Source organism: Haliaeetus leucocephalus, unplaced genomic scaffold, assembly GCF_000737465.1.
Source record: "Haliaeetus leucocephalus isolate CR32 unplaced genomic scaffold, Haliaeetus_leucocephalus-4.0 Scaffold306, whole genome shotgun sequence".
Lineage (NCBI taxonomy): Eukaryota > Metazoa > Chordata > Aves > Accipitriformes > Accipitridae > Haliaeetus > Haliaeetus leucocephalus.
The window spans coordinates 6,214,353-6,231,861 of NW_010972742.1; the positions used below are offsets into that span (position 1 = coordinate 6,214,353).

The 17,509-nt window shown below is 51.3% G+C and overlaps 3 protein-coding genes and 1 long non-coding RNA gene across 7 annotated transcripts in view; 1 reads left to right on the forward strand and 3 right to left on the reverse strand.

Annotated features, from left to right (window-relative positions):
- ST6GALNAC4 (ST6 (alpha-N-acetyl-neuraminyl-2,3-beta-galactosyl-1,3)-N-acetylgalactosaminide alpha-2,6-sialyltransferase 4) overlaps positions 1-307 on the reverse strand; it is a 2,344-nt gene extending 2,037 nt beyond the window's left edge. The window contains exon 1 of the mRNA XM_010571131.1: positions 266-307. Coding sequence (XP_010569433.1) covers positions 266-307 — 42 coding nt within the window. The remainder of the gene's footprint in view (positions 1-265) is intronic.
- Positions 308-1,917: 1,610 nt separating this feature from the next.
- On the reverse strand, positions 1,918-4,574 carry DPM2 (dolichyl-phosphate mannosyltransferase polypeptide 2, regulatory subunit). The gene is made up of 4 exons (XM_010570989.1): positions 4,539-4,574; positions 3,956-4,045; positions 2,677-2,779; positions 1,918-2,378 (listed from the first exon to the last, which is right to left on the reverse strand). Exons 1-4 carry the CDS (start codon positions 4,539-4,541, stop codon positions 2,320-2,322), a joined length of 255 nt encoding a protein of 84 aa, XP_010569291.1. The 5' UTR covers positions 4,542-4,574; the 3' UTR covers positions 1,918-2,319.
- Positions 4,575-5,190: 616 nt separating this feature from the next.
- LOC104833951 lies at positions 5,191-7,631 on the forward strand. The gene is made up of 2 exons (XR_774576.1): positions 5,191-5,505; positions 6,767-7,631. It is a non-coding gene; the product is annotated as an uncharacterized LOC104833951 (long non-coding RNA).
- A 1,905-nt stretch (positions 7,632-9,536) lies between these two features.
- The window catches only part of FAM102A (family with sequence similarity 102, member A), a 35,241-nt gene continuing 27,268 nt past the window's right edge, over positions 9,537-17,509 (reverse strand). For all 4 annotated transcript variants that reach the window (XM_010570991.1, XM_010570990.1, XM_010570994.1 and 1 more), the window contains 6 exons: positions 15,497-15,654; positions 14,257-14,361; positions 13,800-13,989; positions 13,491-13,612; positions 12,286-12,355; positions 9,537-11,401 (listed from right to left, as the gene is read on the reverse strand). In XM_010570991.1, coding sequence (XP_010569293.1) covers positions 11,356-11,401; positions 12,286-12,355; positions 13,491-13,612; positions 13,800-13,989; positions 14,257-14,361; positions 15,497-15,654 — 691 coding nt within the window. In that variant the 3' untranslated portion in view covers positions 9,537-11,355. The remainder of the gene's footprint in view (positions 11,402-12,285; positions 12,356-13,490; positions 13,613-13,799; positions 13,990-14,256; positions 14,362-15,496; positions 15,655-17,509) is intronic.

Sequence of the window (17,509 nt, forward strand, 5' to 3'; positions counted from 1 at the left end):
CCGAGCGGGCACTGCCGGGACCGGGACCGCCCCCGCCCGCCCCGGCTCCTCCGGGGACGCGCCCGGAACCCAGCACCGGGACCGTCCCCGCCACCCATCCCCTGCGTCCTGCGACCAACCGTCCCGGTACCGAGCCCAGCACCCACCCTGTGTGCTCCGCTACCGACCCCGGCACCCGTTTCTCTGCTCTGCCCTCTCAGGCTTCCCTCCAGCCTGGGGGTCCCTGCAGTCACCCCCCCCCCGTGTCCCAAAGCCCCTTCCTCACTTCTAGCACCCAAACATGCCGGGCCCTGGTGAGCTTAGGCATGGTGGGAACAGCCCAGGGGCCAAAATGATCCAAAATGGCTCAGGAGCCAGGCCAGAGCAGGCAGGGAGGCCTTTGGGTACCCTGGTCCCGCCATGGTCCTGGGGGACCACCCGTCACCCACAGCCCCTCATGCCAGGGCCAAGCTGCAGAACACCTCTGAGAAATGTCTCCAGAGCGAGCTGCCTGCCGCCCACCTGCCCGGGGGGTTATACTGGACTTTGCTTTCTCCCACTGTTGACAAAGAAATATGAGAAGTAACCCTGAAACTGGTCCCAATCCTGTCCTCTGCAGGCTTCGACCAGGAGGGGAGAGGAGGTGACAGGGACACTGCAGGAAGCAGTGCCTGGGGGGGACACCTGGAGTTGCTCAGAGACATGACTGAATCTTTCCCCCTTTTGTCTCCCCCTGCCCCAGCTCAAACTCACCTTCCTGGGGTGGGCTGAGCCACACACGGTCCAGCACCAGCAGGTGAGGGGCTGGGAAGGTGAGCAAGGGATTCCTCGCTGGGAGAAGGGGCGGCAGCAAGACACAGGCAAGGTTAAACAGCGGGATGGAGGACTCGGCCTTGGGGAGGGCGCAGCCTGGCACGGGCAGGCAGCCTCTGCAAGAGCTGGAAACAAACCTCGAGCTGGAGCCTCGTCTCTGGCCCACCCACCGGCTCCAGTCACACAGCGGGTTAAACCGCAGCCAGGTTCAGCCCAAGACCTGCAGCACCTGGGGTGCCCCTTAACCACCAGCATCACCCCCCGGCAGGACAGGAGATGATGGGACACGCTGCTGTCTGGTAGGGGAACTTCACAGTACATGCAAGAAGGATCAGAGCACCCCAAATCTGCCCTCCTTTGCCAGAGCCACCCCAGGCAGGGTAAAGCAGTCCCCCAAGCACAGCAGAGCCAGCACAAGGCTGGGTATGACCAGCCAGATTCTATCTGGTGCTTCCCTGCCTGGCCCCACCAGCCGGACAGGGTTCCCGTCAGGACCTTCCCCAGCATGGCATCAGGTGCTGCCAGGGCCATGCAGCAGAAACCATTCCGGCAGGCCATCAGTACCCCCTCGGCACAGGCAGAGGACAGGGACCGAGACCTTGTGGACCTTTATTGAGGGTCATCCCACTCGTTGCGGTCTGGGGGAGCTGCGAGGGCACTGCACCTTGGGGCAGCGGCTGCTGCCAGCAGATGAAACCCCATGGGGAAAGGAGAGGGTGCCACCACGCCTGCCTGCTCAGCCCCAGCCCAGATGGCACACAGAGCCTTGTCCAGGGGCAGGAACCCAGCCAGCAGCTGACAGCTGTGATGGGAACCGCACCCCAAACACTTCGTTGTGACCCAGGACATCTCCTCGCCACCCCCTCAGCTGGATGACTGCAGGAGGGGACGCAGAGGGCAGCCGTGGCACTGTCCCTGCATCTGCATGCTTGGCCTCACAGGGGTCCCTCTTCAGAAAGGTAGGAGCCCACCAGCACCATGATTAGCCCTTCCAGCAGGCAAACGGAGAATGCAAGCCGGCCTTTTCCAAGCCCAAAGTCTCATTTCTTTCCTCTCAAACTTGAACGAAATTAAAAAAACCCCCACAAACCATATGTAAACATTTAAAAAACCCCAGAAGGAACAAACTACTGGACACAGCAAGAGCAGAGGGGAGGGATTACCCAGAGGCCAAGCAGCAGGCAGGGCTTGACTTGCACTCTGGTAGTTACAGCTGCTGGACTCCAACAGCTCTTCTAGCCAGCACAGGCCGAAGCACAGCTGATACAGGCAGCCCCAGCTGGGGAGCAGGTCCCTCACAGCCAGGGCTCTGGTCCCTCTCTCAATGAGCCCCAGAGGTCAGTTTTGCTTCACTTTGGTCAGTAAGTTGTAAACTACAGAAGACTTCATCTCTGCAGGAAGGAACGTGGGAGAGCGCAGCCAGTTTGGCACCAAGCGCTCCAGAGGAGGCGTCTGCCCAGTGCTGCAGGCAAAGTCTTTTCCTGGCTACGATGCCGCAGGGTGGGCGCCTTCTCCTCAGCTGGGCCTTCATTCTGATTTCTTCACAGGTTTCCTGCTCTTCCACATCACAACCATTATGAAAACACCTACCACGAGAGAGAGGAGATTCAGCTGGAAAACTTGTAATTACAGGCTCTTTTAAAACACATTGTAGTGAGAAACAGAACCTCAGCAGAGTGAGGAAGAAACAATTCCACTGACCAGAGGTTCAATCAGCCAAAGTTACACACAAACACATGCCCCGAGAGCCCGTGCCAGGCTAAGCTGCAGCAGTAGCAACAGAGAGCATGTCATGAGCGTCACATGTTAGCTAACCCCCTAGCAACACTCTTCTCTCTTCCCAATTTAGAAGCTTCTAATTAGAACAACAGAAATAACACTCACCTATAAATAGCAGCAGCAGCAGCCCAGCCACCATGGGGATGATAACCGCATACTCCCTAGGCAAGAAGTACCGGTGGATCCCATGGTCGCTGTCAATGAAGGGCTGCAGGAGACAGAGAGGGGAGTCAGCAGGTAGGCACAACACCAGGGCAAGTCCCCGACACCTGCAGCCTCGTGGTTTCGAAAGGAGGACGGAAATATCAGGCGTGAGGAGATAGCTAAAAAAAGGGTGCCCAGACCCGCATGTGGCTCAGCCTACAGCTGCAGGGATGTGACAGTGGGTGAGCAGTAAAGGCTTCAGCGCTCAGCAGACAACAAGGGGCAGCTACACGAGGTTGGCACAGGGGTCCTGCAGCACTGGGGTCTCAGGGTGGGCACAGCTGCCAGCCCGCCTGGTGCTGAACACAGCAAATCCCCGGACTCTCTGCCCTGCAGAAGGAAGCAGATGATAGCGGCTCTGCTTTATGGTGATCCCACCAGGATCCGTCTCTCTGCGGAAACCAGTGGAAGGCTTTGGACACTAGAGAGCAGTGTAAGGATTCCTACACAGCAGCGAGCACACCTATGTGCTCCCGGGACTACAGACCTGTATAAAAATGTATCAGACAATGGAGTAAGCAGACACAAGAGGGGAATTAAAAAATCTGAGGTTAGAAGGGAAGCTACCAGGAGTTCAGACATCAGCCCAGGGCTGAACTAAGCCTCTCGTACCTGGAAAGCTCAGGAGGAGATATTTCTTTCCAGGAAGAAAACCACTAATGATCCCAGCTGATGTGTCCCTAGAAGTGGGTAAACTATCAGACTCACAATCACTTTTCCAGAGCGCTGCATTCCCTAAACTCTTCTCCTCCCTAGCGGGCTCCAGATTTGGTAAGTCACCTCTTTTTACGTTTCCCTCTGTGATCTCCCACCAGAGCCAGGAATCTGAGGGACTGCAAATGTGAACACCAATGACAACACCTCCAGAGGGACCAGGCTTCAGCTCTTGCTGACAGCTCGAGTGAGCCTTGGATCTTACGCCGTCCGGGTCAGCCTGTCTGAGAGCAGCAGGGCAGGCGGCACGATCAAAGCTTCGTCTCGCCCAGGCAAGGGTGGGCACACCCAGAAGGGGCAAGGGCTGTGCCAGCAAACAGAGGAAGCTCTGCCCTGAAATTTTTAACCGCAAAGCTGGCCAGGCAGAGTCCTTCAGGCACATGGACACATCAGCACCTAAACAAAGCCTACGCAAACACCTTAGGGTGAAGTGACTGCGATTGTAATGACCAGAGGAGACCCGTACCAGTACGATGATCCAGAGGGTGTAGTAAACAAAGAGGATGAGGCTGAAAGCAACCAAGCCGAACCCAACCACCTGGTCTGTTGCTGTGGCCTGCAAAGGGAGAGAGAGTCAGAGCGGGATCCGCACACTGCAGTGTCTGCGCAGGAACGGTTAACGGACACCTGCTGTTTGCTCAGCCCCAGGTTACGAGAACGCACCGCGGCGGGACCGAAATACGGAGGGGAGGGGAGTGGGGGGTGAGAGCCCCTGCGGCAGAAATAACCCCCCGTGAGGGCCGCAGGGAGAACGGCCGGGCCCTGCTGCTGGGAGCGCTCCCGGAGCTCCCGCCCGGCCGCGCCGGTTCACACCCCGCAGGTCTGGCCCAGTCCTCCCAAGTACCGGCCCCGGCAAGGCCCCAGGAGGCGGCCGGGGCCCAGTGTGCCCCGCCGGGGGCGGGTAGCTAGGAGGCCCCGCGCTGGCTCCCGGCCGCGATTTCAGCCCGAGCCCCGCCACGTTAACGGTCCGAGCAGGGACACGCCGCGGGCCGTCTCCGGAGGAGCCCCGGGCCCGTCCCGGCGCCGTCGACGCACCCGACCCCACTCACCATGGCGACCGGCAGCCCCGGCCTCCCTCCCCGCCAGCACCGTCTTTCCGGGAGCGACCACCAATCAGAGTGCCGTGCGCCAGCCACGCCCTCCCCGCCGCCGGAAGTGACCAATGAGCGCGGTAGGCCTGGGGCCCCGCGGCGTTGTGGGAAGCGTGGAGGGGTCGGCTCGCCCGGAGCATGACGGGAGATGTAGTCCCGCGGCGGGAGCTGCGGCCCGGCCCGGCCCGCAGCGCCGGGGCTCGGCCTTCGCGGCGGGGAGAGCCGGGGGGGGACCGGGCGGGTGCGGGGGCTGTGCTGGGCTTCACCGAACCCTGCCGGGGAAGGGAGAGGGCGGCCGCTGCAGCCCCCCGGCCCCGCTTTAGCTCCCACTGGGGTCCGTGGGTGGGGCTCTGAGCGGGGGAAGGCGAGGCGGGTTGTGAAAGAAATGAAATTCCCAGAAACTCCAGTTTGCGTCAGCAGCGTTTAGAGATTTGTCCAGGGTTTGGCGCCGTGTTGGGGAGCCCTTCCCTCCCTGGGCCCTGGCACAGAGGGTAAACACCTGACAGGCGGCTGGCCTGGCCAAGGGACCCAGGCCGGCAGCCCTCCCTGCTTTCAGTATCTCACCCCTCGGACTAAAATATATATTTTTTTTTGTTTGTTTTACAGCTTGAAGCAGCTGCGGTGCTGTCACCCGGTGATGGGAGAGGACAGTCTCCCCTTCGGCAGCAGGATGCTCTGGTTTCATCAGCCACCTGCTGTCTGTGAGGTCTGATGGAAGTGACTCATCTTGAAACCAACCCGCTCAAAACCGGCTCCCAACACCCGAGATCCTCGTGTCCTGCGCCCCGGCCGTTTCTCCACACACGCACATGCTGCAGCTGGAGGAAAGGAAAAAAGCGAGACCGAACAGCCAAGGGACACAAGGGATCGTCAGAGGAAGGGAGGCAGCCAAGGGAAAGGGGAAGACCCTGCATGGGACTCAAAGGTGCAGCTGATCAGTATATGTGTGGCTGAGGTTTTGGGAGGGTGGGGAAGGCAAAGCTGCTTCCTCCCAGGGGCCCTGGTCCCCTCCAGCCTTTGCATGCATCAGGAGCAAGTATCCGGGCACCAAATTTGGCTCAAACCTCCTTTAATGGTATTGCCAGCCTGTGGTGGAAGAGGAGGGACTGCCCTGGCACAAGCCTCGAGGGCCTGCAGGCTTTTCCCGGAGCCCCACGGGGCTGTGACACCTTCCCCCAGGCCAGGCTGGCAAAGGACTGCCCAGCCCTGTTCTGCAGCAGGGGCAGGAGGAGGCTGTTAAAGCACAGCCTGGGCTAGGACATGGTGTTCAGGAACACGAGACAGCGCCAGCGACTCCCGCAAGTTCACCTTCCCCCTGGATGGCAGGCTGTCACATCCACTGGACTGGTGCTGGGCTGCCAGCTCCCCTCTCTGGCCCTGCTCCCATCTGCAGGGAAGGGCTGGCAGGGATCTCCACTCCCAGCCACCAAGGAAAACCTAGAAGGCAAAGCCAAATCCTATTCCAGGGCCCTGCATGCCAGCAGGCCCTGTCTCACCCTTCTGCTTCCTTAGCAGATACTTAAATACATTTAAAACAAGAAACAAAGCAAGAAGAATCGGTGTGAAGTACCAAAAACCTTTATTTTTCCCCCAAACCATAACAACATTTGACATTATATTGATTTCCTCATATATTTGTTATTTCTCTACGTTAGGAACCAGATACAGAAAATACAAACACGATCTGTTGAATCAAAGACGGCACAGCATTCCGTTAGAAAAAGAAACAAAAAAACTAGAGGAGCAAGATAAAAATGGTGAAAAATAGTCATTCCCTCCAGCCCAAACTTTCCAAGAATCATCATCAAAATAGAGCAGTGGAAGTAGCTTCTCTTTCTAAACGCACCTCTGCTTTAAGAAAAAAGTTAGATTTATCTTTAGATTTCAAAGTAAAAAAATGTTAAACTATCTTTCAAGCAATTCTGGAAGTTTGCATAGACCCATTCCCTTTCCAAAAATATCAGCGATCTCTCTCTATAGAATCTGATATAAATCAAGTGCGCGCCTCATCTGAAGATCACCAAGCTCAATTAACTTTCAAGAAAATAAAACATGATCTCCCCTTCCCTCCCCTCCCCCCACAAAAATACGGGCTCTACCATTATTCCTTGTGTTTGAGGCAAGTTACGAGGCTCAGCCACACCTCTTGCTCACAGCTTCATCCAAATTCCTTTTTTATTTCCCAGGTTTCCACGTCTGCTCCCTCCCGATGGGGCAGCGGCGATGCAACGCAGAGCTGTGGAGGGCATCAGGCTCGGATGGTGCGGGTGGGCTGATGGACGACGCAGCTCTTGGGAGGGAAGTGGGGAGGGGGGGAATTTTGCGCTCATCACCCCCCCCCAGCGAGGAAGTGGCTTTTCAAGGACAAACACCTGCGACCAGGCAGTGTTTGCAGGAACTTGCCCCTGGGGACCAGCCTTGTCCACAGGGCTCAGTCACCAGAGCAAGAACTTGTTCAGCTAGAGACTAGGTGGGGTGGCAAGGGATGGGGCAGGAGGGGCGGAGGGTGAGTTTGCAGCTCCCGGGTAAGGCAGCGAGGAGGGGAGCAGGGGGGGGCCCTCTCCAGGAGGGGTGTTTAGCCTAGGTGCTCTAGCGTACCTGGAGTGAGGTTTTCCCAGAGGTTCACAACAGCATGTGCAGAGTCCAGCTGCACAGCCACCAGTTTAAAAAGAAACAGCAACGACAAAATAAATAAAAAGTCAACCCCTCCTAAGATGAGAATGAAATACATATTCTTCAGGTCTCGGCCTGGTTCGGAATCGTCTAAAAACTGAAGCAAACATTTAAAAGGGCTTATTAACTTTCTGCAGGGGCCAAAGTGATGTGGCAATGAGGCGGGGAGGAGAGATCACACGCCTGCAGCCCATCACACTGAGGGTCAGGACAGCACAAAGGCCTCCATTTAAAGTGCCGACCATACAAAAGAAGAAGATGGAGGAGCAACATCCTTCTCCCCCTTTTTCCATCGCTATTTCCAATTGAAACCCATTTCCTTCACCAAGTCACAACTAAGCCTATTCTTTTGGACATTCACTCAGTTTACACTGTTTTTTTTAAAAAAAAGTTAGTAAAAAAGTTACACTGAATTTTCCGACTCTTTGCAATGGGCTTCCACCAACTAAAGGTCCAGAAACTGGGAGAGCAGAACCCACATCTTTCACCTGGCCCCCGAGACTGGAGCAGAGAGCCAGCTCTGCTGTCCAGGGTCAGCCAGACATGAGCAGCCCTGCTCACCTGCATCAGAGACCCAGGGGATGCAGAGTCTTGCCAATAAGGTCCTTTTACTTGTTTAAGCCACCTCTGAATCCCCTGAGAAGGGGAACAACATAGGGAAGAACATCCCCCCTCAGCCCCCCAGGAATAAAATATCAATGACATAATAATGCAGTCAAAAAAACACCAGCCCGCTGGGTTTATAAGAAAAAAAATTTCAATAAACTTCACAACAAAAAAAAAAAACCCCAAAAAACAAAAAAAACCAAAAGGAAACTAGCCAGCGGTTTGGGTCTGGAAACCGATTCACTTAAATGTTCGAAGTCCAACAAGGAACAGACGGCACCGATGCCACAAGGAAAAAAGTGCTCATGAGATGCAGCTTCCTGAGAGACGGCAGCAAGTCTGCGGGACAAGTGACCCCACTTCCATCACCACCGCCTTGTACGCCCACCACCGGTCAGGGACCGCTGGGCATCGCTCGTGATGGATGGTGCAGTGGAAGCTCTGTGTGGGATCTAGAAATAGGAACAGACTGCTCCTTTCTCCCTCTGGGTCTGCTCTGGGTGCTCCAGCCCTAGCTGTGCTGCACCAGGCTGAATGACTAGGGCTGCTTTCTTATTCAAAATGAGGGGTAGGAGAGCTAAAAAGCTACATAAAGACCAGAATCTGTGGAGTCAGTAATAACGTGGAGACAAGGAAGAGATACCCTATGAGACACAGTTATCAAAAACACAAGCAGTGATGTGCCAAGCTGCTGGAAGAGAAGCCAGAAACATGCCCAGGTTGGCCACAGCTATGTGATGGAGCAGGTTATGCCTCTGCCAGCCTGGGAACACGAGACCAGCTTTCTAAAAAGCTCAACTGCTTCTCCTTTTGCTTCGCTGGGAAGAGATTCCTCCCTCTGTCCCAGTGCGGATTTCGTGACATGCCGAACTGCCAGTGCCTCGGAGCAGCCGACTCTTGCCAACGGGAGCCCAGAAGAAAGCCCTGGGTTCCCAACTGCTCTCAGTGACTGCCATTGTTTTTCATGGGAACAGAAGCAAAGCAGCAGAAGTGAGCTGGGTTTTGGCCTCTTTCCTGGCTTATGTTTGCTCCTTTCAAGTCCTAGTTGGACCTGATTTCCTGAGGGGCTTCGCTGGCCCCTGAAGAGCAGCCTGACCCTCAGCTCTGCACAGCCATCTGCAGATGGGGCACGAACATCCATTGCTGTCTGAGCCTGCTTCTGCCCTCACCCTGACCTGAGCAGAGGGTCAGGCCAGGCCTGGCTTTTTGGCAGAGTCCCAGGGAGAGAAAAAGGCAAGCAATTCTCCCCTTCCTGCAGACACGCAGCATCCCAGGAACAGGACAGGATGCTCACCAGCCTGCTAGCGAGTGCCAAACTTACCCAGACTGAATGAAGAAGAGATCACCATTAAAAATCACCAGCAAGTGTGAAAGAGCTTTTGTTCTAGACAGACTCAAAAGATCCAATACTTTTTCCCTACATTAAACCAAACCAAGGTGTTGTCTGTACCCCCTTCTTACCCTAATCCAAATTTAATTCCCTTTGAAGGAAAAGGGTGAAAAAGATCCATATCCTATACGTGGTCTGTCCAAATACAGAAAGAAACCTCTTGACTTTAAGAGAGAAACTGTCAAAACAGAGTAAACAGCTGTATAGCTTTGCCACACTGCCTAGCACCCTCCCCATACAGCCATCCTTAGCTAGCAGGGAAAAAAAAAATAAAAAAAAATCAAGGCCCTTTCATTCCTTGTTTCTCCTTCTGCCAAATTCCCTTTTCCTGTAGCTCATCTGCATGCATTCTGGCCACAGAGACCACAATAAATCCTTTTTTTTTTTCCCCCTCCTTAAAAAGAAGGCTTTACAATAACTAAGAATTTGGACAACAACGTGATCGGTTACAAGTCTTTCCTTGCGTGAATGGGACAAGTGTGTGCCTGTGCATGTGCACGCACACGTGTGTCAGAGGAGGGCACGTTCCCAGCCATGGCCAGGAGTGTGCCATTGCTCCGAGTGCACGACCGCTGAGTGCTACTACAGTACACCGGCGAAAGAGGAAAGGGCACTACACAGAAATAGCTTATTGGCTGAGAGTCTCTGTACAGGAAGGGCTGCAAGCACAGCCTGCTGATGGCCCACGGCTGGAGTCTGCATAGATCCTCGTTTGCAATTCAGCTGCCAGGAGAATCTATAAGTGGGAGCTGAAAGGGACTGACAACTCTGCCACACACTGCAAGGAAAAGAGGCAGCTAAAGTGTCAAACAACTGCAGAAACCAAACCCCATGAAGAGCAATTGAAAGATCAACCAGAAAACAGTTTGAAGCCTTGTCAGAAGAGTTCACTCGCCACAGAGCAGGTAAAAATGGCTGTTGTGGCTAATGCAGCAGCAAACACCCATTCTACCTTTGAAGGCAGAGACAGTGGCTTCTCCCCAGCCCCAAAAGGAACCAGCTCAGGCATAGATCCCTGCTGACAGGGCAAGAAAGGCCAACCAACACCAATTCCCTTACTGGCCCAGGCCAAGAGAGGCAATTGTTAATCACCACCACAACAGAGAGACCACTGCAGTCAACTGCATCCTGCTCTGGCCCAGGGGAGGGTGATCAGATAACCAGATTCTTTTCACAGTCCAAGAAGGGCAGTTCCCTTCCTGAGCCAAAAAAAAAAAAAAAAAAAAAGAAAAAAAGGCTCTGTATTCCAAGCTCCAACAGTGACTATTTGCTGAATCAGTCCAGCGAACAGGGATTATGCTCCTGGAACAGCAAGTAGAAGCCTCCTCCAGGTAAAATCTGGAACCTCTAAAGTGCTCCTGCTAATGCTGAAAGATGAACACTGCCCTTCCATGCCCAGCAGTAGAAGGGCGTAATGCAGTTAGTGGTATAACAAGCACTAGCATTTAACTGTTTATCAACTCCCATCTGGATTGCGGTAGTTTTCTGAAATGCACTTTTGGGAGATATTTCCTATGAGAAGAGGATGTTTGGGGATTTGAGGGTAGGAAGGTGAAGTGCACACCATAGCATACCTTGTTCAGTAAAACCGTTGCCTTGGAAGGTGATGTTCCCTTGCAGAGTCAATGGAATAAAGCATCCTGCAAGTGGCCATTTCACCATGTCACCAACAAGCAGCTCTTGGTTTGGTTAGAATGGTTTCCCCCTCCCCCAGTGGTTTGAAGAGTTCACAGTGGTATAACCCAATGTTCTGGGGAGACAGAAGCTGAGAAGTCCCCTGTTGCAAGTGAATGGGTGGAGTGAGGGATGCAGATGAGCAACATCCTCTAGGACTAAGGATAAACCCAACAGACACCTTGCGTCTGATCAGAAACAGGGGGAAGGCAGGCACTGGAAGAACTGGGAAGCAGAGAAGGGTAATGCCAACGCAGGGAAAGTGCATGATCTGGAGTGGTCTCGGAGTAGTTCTGCAGTGCAAACGTATGGGGAGGGGCGCAGAGAAATCCCTTCTGGAATGCTGCATGAAGAGAGGTAAAGGTTGGCATCCATGTGGCAGCGGACTGGGTAGGGGGCCTGTTTCCAGCAGCTCTACCCTGTTCTTCACATTTAGTGGGTTTCAATCACCACTGGCTCGTAAACTCCAGATGAGACCCTGGAGTAGCAGAGGGGAAGAAGACAAGAAAGCCAGGTTATTTTCCCCAGCCACTTAGAGCAAGCAAGTTCTTACTCAGAGCTCTCCACTCACAAACATCACCCTCTAACCCTGCACAAAATACTGAAAATAACGAGTCAGTCTGGCAAGAAGTCAGCCCTCATAACACAAAACAGACAGCTACGTGGCAAGCTAACACTAAAGCATTTGAAAGAGCTGGGTGTAACACATGAATCCTTCTAAAGGACAGAGGAAAGGGGGGGAGCATCCTGTGCAAAGAGCCAGTGTTCCTGGCTTTGCTGTGCTCCCAATTTTGTCACCAACTTGACACATCTTTGCATTACCATTATTGCTTTTTTTTTTTAACCTCAAAAGGTGCTGTAAAGGCTCAAACGCAACTAGCCAAGATACTGTGCTAAGAGCTATTGTGGCAAGAAAAGGTTTTATTTATTCAGAAGTCTTTCATGAGAGAACAAGCCCTCTACGACGATGGAGGAGGCAGGGAAAAGGGACAATAAACCAGGCTGCTGCAGTTCTGCTGCAGACCAGCAGGAGGCAAAGCTCCCTGCCTTCACTCGGGCACAGGAGCAAACAGGAACCAACCTCTACCATTTTGTCCTTTTACTCCTTACTTCTGTTCTTGGATCTTACTACTAAGATCACATTATCCCCCGAGCTCCTGCTGAGAACTGCATTCATACTCCAGTGCAGCTATAGCCTGTCACCAAAGGGATCCCAGGGGTGTTAATGTGGGAATAAAGCCATCATGTAGCACATGATGTTTAGAAATCTCTCCTGCAGGAAAAGGTGAAAGCTTCCTGGGTACAAAGACCTCACTAATCTCTCTGGAGCCCCTCTGTCTGCCAGCCTTTCAGGAAGCCTACCTGTTTCCCAGCTGAATACCACTCAATGTAGTTGTTCCATCTCTGCTCACAAACAACCTCAGGTTACTGTCTGCAGATAGAAAAGGAAGCAAGACATCAAAATCCAGAACTACCAACAGCTGCCAGGTGCTCCCCTCCCAGACACATTCCACAACGGTCAGCACAGGAACAAGTGTGTTTCTGTGAATGCATGTGCACACTTTCTGCTGTTCCCACAGTAAGAGACCCTGGGAACTCCTCTTCTTGCTCTGAAAGGGAGCCTCATGTACAAATCAATGACGGCATTAAGCTTTGGAAGAGTAAATGCAGAGAAATTAATTCAGTGATACTCCTCCAGCTTCTTCTTTTAAGGCAATTCCGTTGATGCAAGTTCTTGGTCAGCTTAAACACATCTGAACAGATGAGATGTGGAACCTCATGCTGCTTTTGTAGGCTCACTGGAGGACAAACTCTGCCTGTTCTACTGGTGAGAGGTGACTACATTCAGTCTAGTTTTAACCCATGCTGAGTGAGGTGTAAATCCCCACAGGATAAGAGTGTTGCCATGTGTGATGATTTAAGGTGACTAAGGGTAAACTATAGAAGCACAAATAAGAAGCTAGGCTCAAGTTTAAAACTTACCAGAAAACCTGAACTAGATGAAAAAGATTGATTTCTAGGCTAAACCAGAAAATTAAAACAAATGCAGCAATATTATTAGTTTTCTCTTAACAGATGCTGTGACTGCAATAGAGAAAACCCCTTCTTAGGCTTTCAGACAGACCTGATGACCAGCACGCTGTGACCCGTCTTCTTCCCATCTTTTTGCAGAGATGTGCTGATTCCCCTCCAGTTGTGCTCTCCTACTTTAATACTCTTGGGCAGACCCTGGACAAAGGCCACCAGAGCAGTACAGACAACTGATGTAACTGATTTCCACTGTGCTGAATAATCAGTATTTTTCCCCTCTCATCCTGTATGTTTGAGCTACTGTTCAACCTCTGCTGTAGTGTGTAGAACAGCAGCAAGCACTATTTGTTAATGGATGCACAGCTCTCAAATCCACATGGTTTGTTTATCTACCATAGAAACACCCAGCAAGCACTGAAAGTAAATTGCTATCAAAAGGGGAATGGAGTCCATGGCAGATCAGATTTGACTGTAAAAGCTTGGCAGCCTTGCTAAAGGAACAGCCAAGATGTCCCCTTTGAGACTCCTCCTCTCACCTTCAGTATTGCTGACATCTGTGAAGTCCTGACTCTGCATTATTTTCTCCACTATATCATCAGCATCGATCCTGGTGTCATCCACGCGGGTTGGGTGACTCTCCACTGAATCCTTTTTCCTCCTGGGGAGAAAAAACAAAGGGAAAACTTACTTAGCTTTTCAAGACGAGACTTTCATTTACTGCCCTGCTTCTCTTGGCAATAGCTTCCTTCTCGGTAGCTACAATCCAATCTACCACTGCATGAAGACAAAGGAGTAGATTCTGTCTCGCCTTCCCATAGGAGGGGCTTTGCTCCACAGTTACTTACCGGGAGGGTCTATCCAGCAGAAGGGCTGGTCGGGGGGGGCGAGGTGGCTTCTCTAGTTTGTGGTCCCGCTCTCCCTCAGGACACTCCACTGTCATACTCAGCCCTCCGGACGCACTGCTGCTGGTGGAGGTATTTCGGCGATGGGTCAAGTCAGACATACTAGAAGAACGGGAGTGCTCCGTGCTGTAGCCTGCAAACACAGAGCGATTACAAACCAGATCTTTTCCCCTTCCTGGCAGCACAGTTAACAGGCAGGGCAGCTTTAGGCCAGCATTTCTGTTCCCATATACAGAGGTTTAGACATACATCTATGACCTCATCTGCAGAGACTAAACAGGATACTGATATTACAGAGCAGGGCAAGAGAGATGGCTGCAAATCACTCTCACAAGAGCTTGCTGAAGGAAAGAAAATGGATGGGGCCAGTGCTGGCAGAGCTGTGTAGATCAATGGTTACCGGAGATCTTGGACTGCTGGCTGGCGTAGCTGGAGTTCCGCGAGTGCCCCGAGTGGAAGACTTCCTCTGGGCTGGACAGGTTCTGATCCGGTTCTTCTGGGACACCTGCCAAGGAACAACAGGGCACTCCACTTAGACCATAACCAAGCCAGCATATTGCCCACTGATCACCTTGGACTGGAGGCTGATCTTGGGACACTAGATCATGGAAAGGGCAAGTCTGTTGGCAGACCCCTGCTGTACAGGCTAGCACAGAGCTTAGAAGCAGCTGGGGAGTAGGGAAGAGAACAATGAGCTTCTCTGTCAAGTTTATCACTAATTCTACCATCCAGCACCTGAATTTACAAGCATCTCTGGGGGCTTGAAGGATCTGGTAGTGTCTGAAGCTATCCATAGTTAAAAGCATTAAGGTAAGACCAAGAAAGCATCAAATGGCCACTGGCAGTAAAGTATTACAACCTCCGTTTGGGTGCTTCTCCTGTTACTACCTTTTCCCTTCTGTGACTTGTGGCCCATGCCATTTAAATCACATCTGAATTTGATATAGAAACCTCAGCATAACCTCTGCTCCTTTGCTATTGCCCCGCTTGTCTCTTTTGCAGGAAGCTTATCCAGAAGTTTAAGTGTAATGTGTTAGCCAGCTTTTTAAGAAGAGCACTTGCACAGTGTTCTAAGTCACTGAGGTGATGAGACTAGAGTGCTATTTTGGTGCAGTGTATCCGCCTGCACATTTGAAATGTGCTGGGAAGGAAAAAAAGCTATGGGAAAATGCAGTGCCCTTGAAAATGGGCTCATACAGAAGCCAAAGAACTCTGCATCAGCAGCTGGAACAAGGCCATTAGACCTCAAACCAACCTCTAAAACCTTCAGAGGAACTTTTCTAGAAGGTAAGTCCGAGCAACAGAATAGCCGAGTGGAGAACAGTGTTGTCATTGAACACAATGGAAAGCAGGGATGAGTGCAATGCATGAATTATTAAGTCCCCAGCAAAAAGAACAAATTGCTTTATCTCCACTAACAGAAATATGCATGTGCCAAAGATTTATCTTTCCTCTCCTCAGTTGCTCTTAATAGATGGTTTTGTTTTTCTCAATTTTCTTAATGAGCAGAGGGGTGAGGATGGGTGCAGGAAAACATGAAAAATTAAAGAGTTTCTGCGCTTGCAACTGCTGGGAAAAAAAAACAAAAGAGTGTCCAGGCACAGCCAAGCATTGCATGGCTCCAGGACAGGCATTCATACCCGAGCTGAGCATGGCATTTCTTGGCTTGGTCTGACGCAGAGAGCCAATCGTGGCTGAACTGGTGCTGCTGCTGCTTGTGGTTCCCTCACCCTTACAGGTCAGCTGCAGGGTAGAGTCCTGTCCCGGTATGGTGATGGATTTGGCAGTGGAAGGAGGCCTGTAATCAGAAGTGAAGAAGGTTACAAACTGCCAGGCAGGGACCGGGAATCACCCCAGGGCACTGGCAATTCCCACTCTGCTCTATCAAGAGGGTTCCCCCGCCTGCCCCTACCCTTCGTGGTGGGGGGAAACTGGCAGCCCTCTGTGACAAGCGGCACAGCGTGACATTGGATTTTGTTTTCCTACACGCGAAACTCAGGTCTTCCCTACCTTGTACTGCATCTGGACTGCATTACAAGAAAAAGCAAGTTTCTGAGGTAAATTAAGGCAAAAAGAGACCATTCAATCATTTATACAGGACAACAGGCTCAAGCCTGCACTATCTATCCTCTAGAAGACCATCCAGAGCTGCCCTTTTCCCTCAACATGTGTCCAGTGACCAGTTGGCTTCACAACAGCCAGTTTGCTGTTGTCCAGCTCTCAATTCCAGCATCCTTTCATTACACCTTTCTGACTTGGGTCAAAAAAGAAACCTTTTATCCCAGCAACCCTGTCCCCCCCTAGAAGAGTACTTTTACAACTATCAGATAACCTTTCTATTTTTTAACTGACGACTAAACTCCTTTTCAGTGAGACGAAAGTATTTTTCCAGCTGCCAAAATTATTTTTCTGGTTATTCTGTGTGCTCCCAACATCCCTTTGTAAATGCTGACTGCAAGGTAGAGTTGCAAGTGCCTAGAGCCCCCTCCCATCCTCCAGAAGTGTTTTTGGGTGGAAGCCACGGCATGTGCATTGTGGCAAAGTGAATTTTCCTGTTAGAGCCCTAACCTCCCTGTAGCCCGAAGTCTGAACTGGAACTAATGGATCATATTATGCTTTTTAAGTGAGGAGTGAGAAAGAACAACTTTTATTTGTCTCACTTGGAGCTCTGAGGGAAGATGCTACATGAGAGGACCTTTGCAGTATTTTGGAAGAAAGAATAAAGTGCTGAGAATATTTTATATGTGTATAAAGGTTTCAGGAAACCCACAGTATGCCTTCACCAGGAAAAACCCCTCCCTAATCACGTTATCAGTGATTTACATGTACCCAGGTACTTCTGGGACTTTGCTTCGTAGGTTAATAAGGCCTTTACAGCCTTAATCAAGCAAACGGTTCCTGCACCAGCTGTCAGAGCAGCCTGTCAGCTCAGGCTACTCAGCCCCCCTCTACGACATCCAGGAGGAGAAGGTTCATCTGAGTGCTGCAGAAAGTCAGTGCTCGGAAGTGATTTCCCAGCACAGTTTGATTCCTGCCTAATCCTCTAATGAGTGCCATTTCTCGAAAGCTCTGCTGATCAAGGACTATTCTACATGCAAAGCTTCCATTTTTAGACATTTGCACATAGTCAACATATAAGGAAAAAATGGGAATGACTGCAAATATCCTTTAAGAAAATTAGGAGGTTTGACTTTCAGACTGACCCTATTTATATTAAATGGATACTTATATCCAATTCTGTATTGTTTTCAGGCACTCTAACAGTGGGACTTGCTTCCATAGTGAAGAAGCAACAGGTATTTCTGTGAGACATATTATTGCCAGACATCCTAGCACCCTAGATTTAAAACATCTGTTACTGTTATAGTTATGGTTTAAGACATCCAAAACTTCTTTATAACACTTCCTTCTGAAGCAGAAATTTTTCAGAATCAGATGACACTGCATTTAGGGTTTGAAAGTCTCAGGAAATGCTGAAGCACTATGAAAAGCCATTCACAAAATAAACCTACCAAAAATTATGCAGCATTTTATAACAAGAATGCAAGCTAATTTATACACTTCAAGCTAGCTCCTAAAATTAGACCTTTCAGCCCAGAACACCACTGCTACAAGAGATGGCCTCAAGATAAAGCTTTCTTCTCTCATACTGT

Excerpts from the sequence above, each read along its gene's own strand:
- DPM2 (XM_010570989.1), bottom strand. Across the intron at positions 2,780-3,955 it reads CCCTCTGGATCATCGTACTG|CCCTTCATTGACAGCGACCA; the intron begins GTACGGGTCTCC and ends TGTCTCCTGCAG. Across the intron at positions 2,379-2,676 it reads GCTGCTGCTGCTATTTATAG|GTGTTTTCATAATGGTTGTG; the intron begins GTGAGTGTTATT and ends CTCTCGTGGTAG.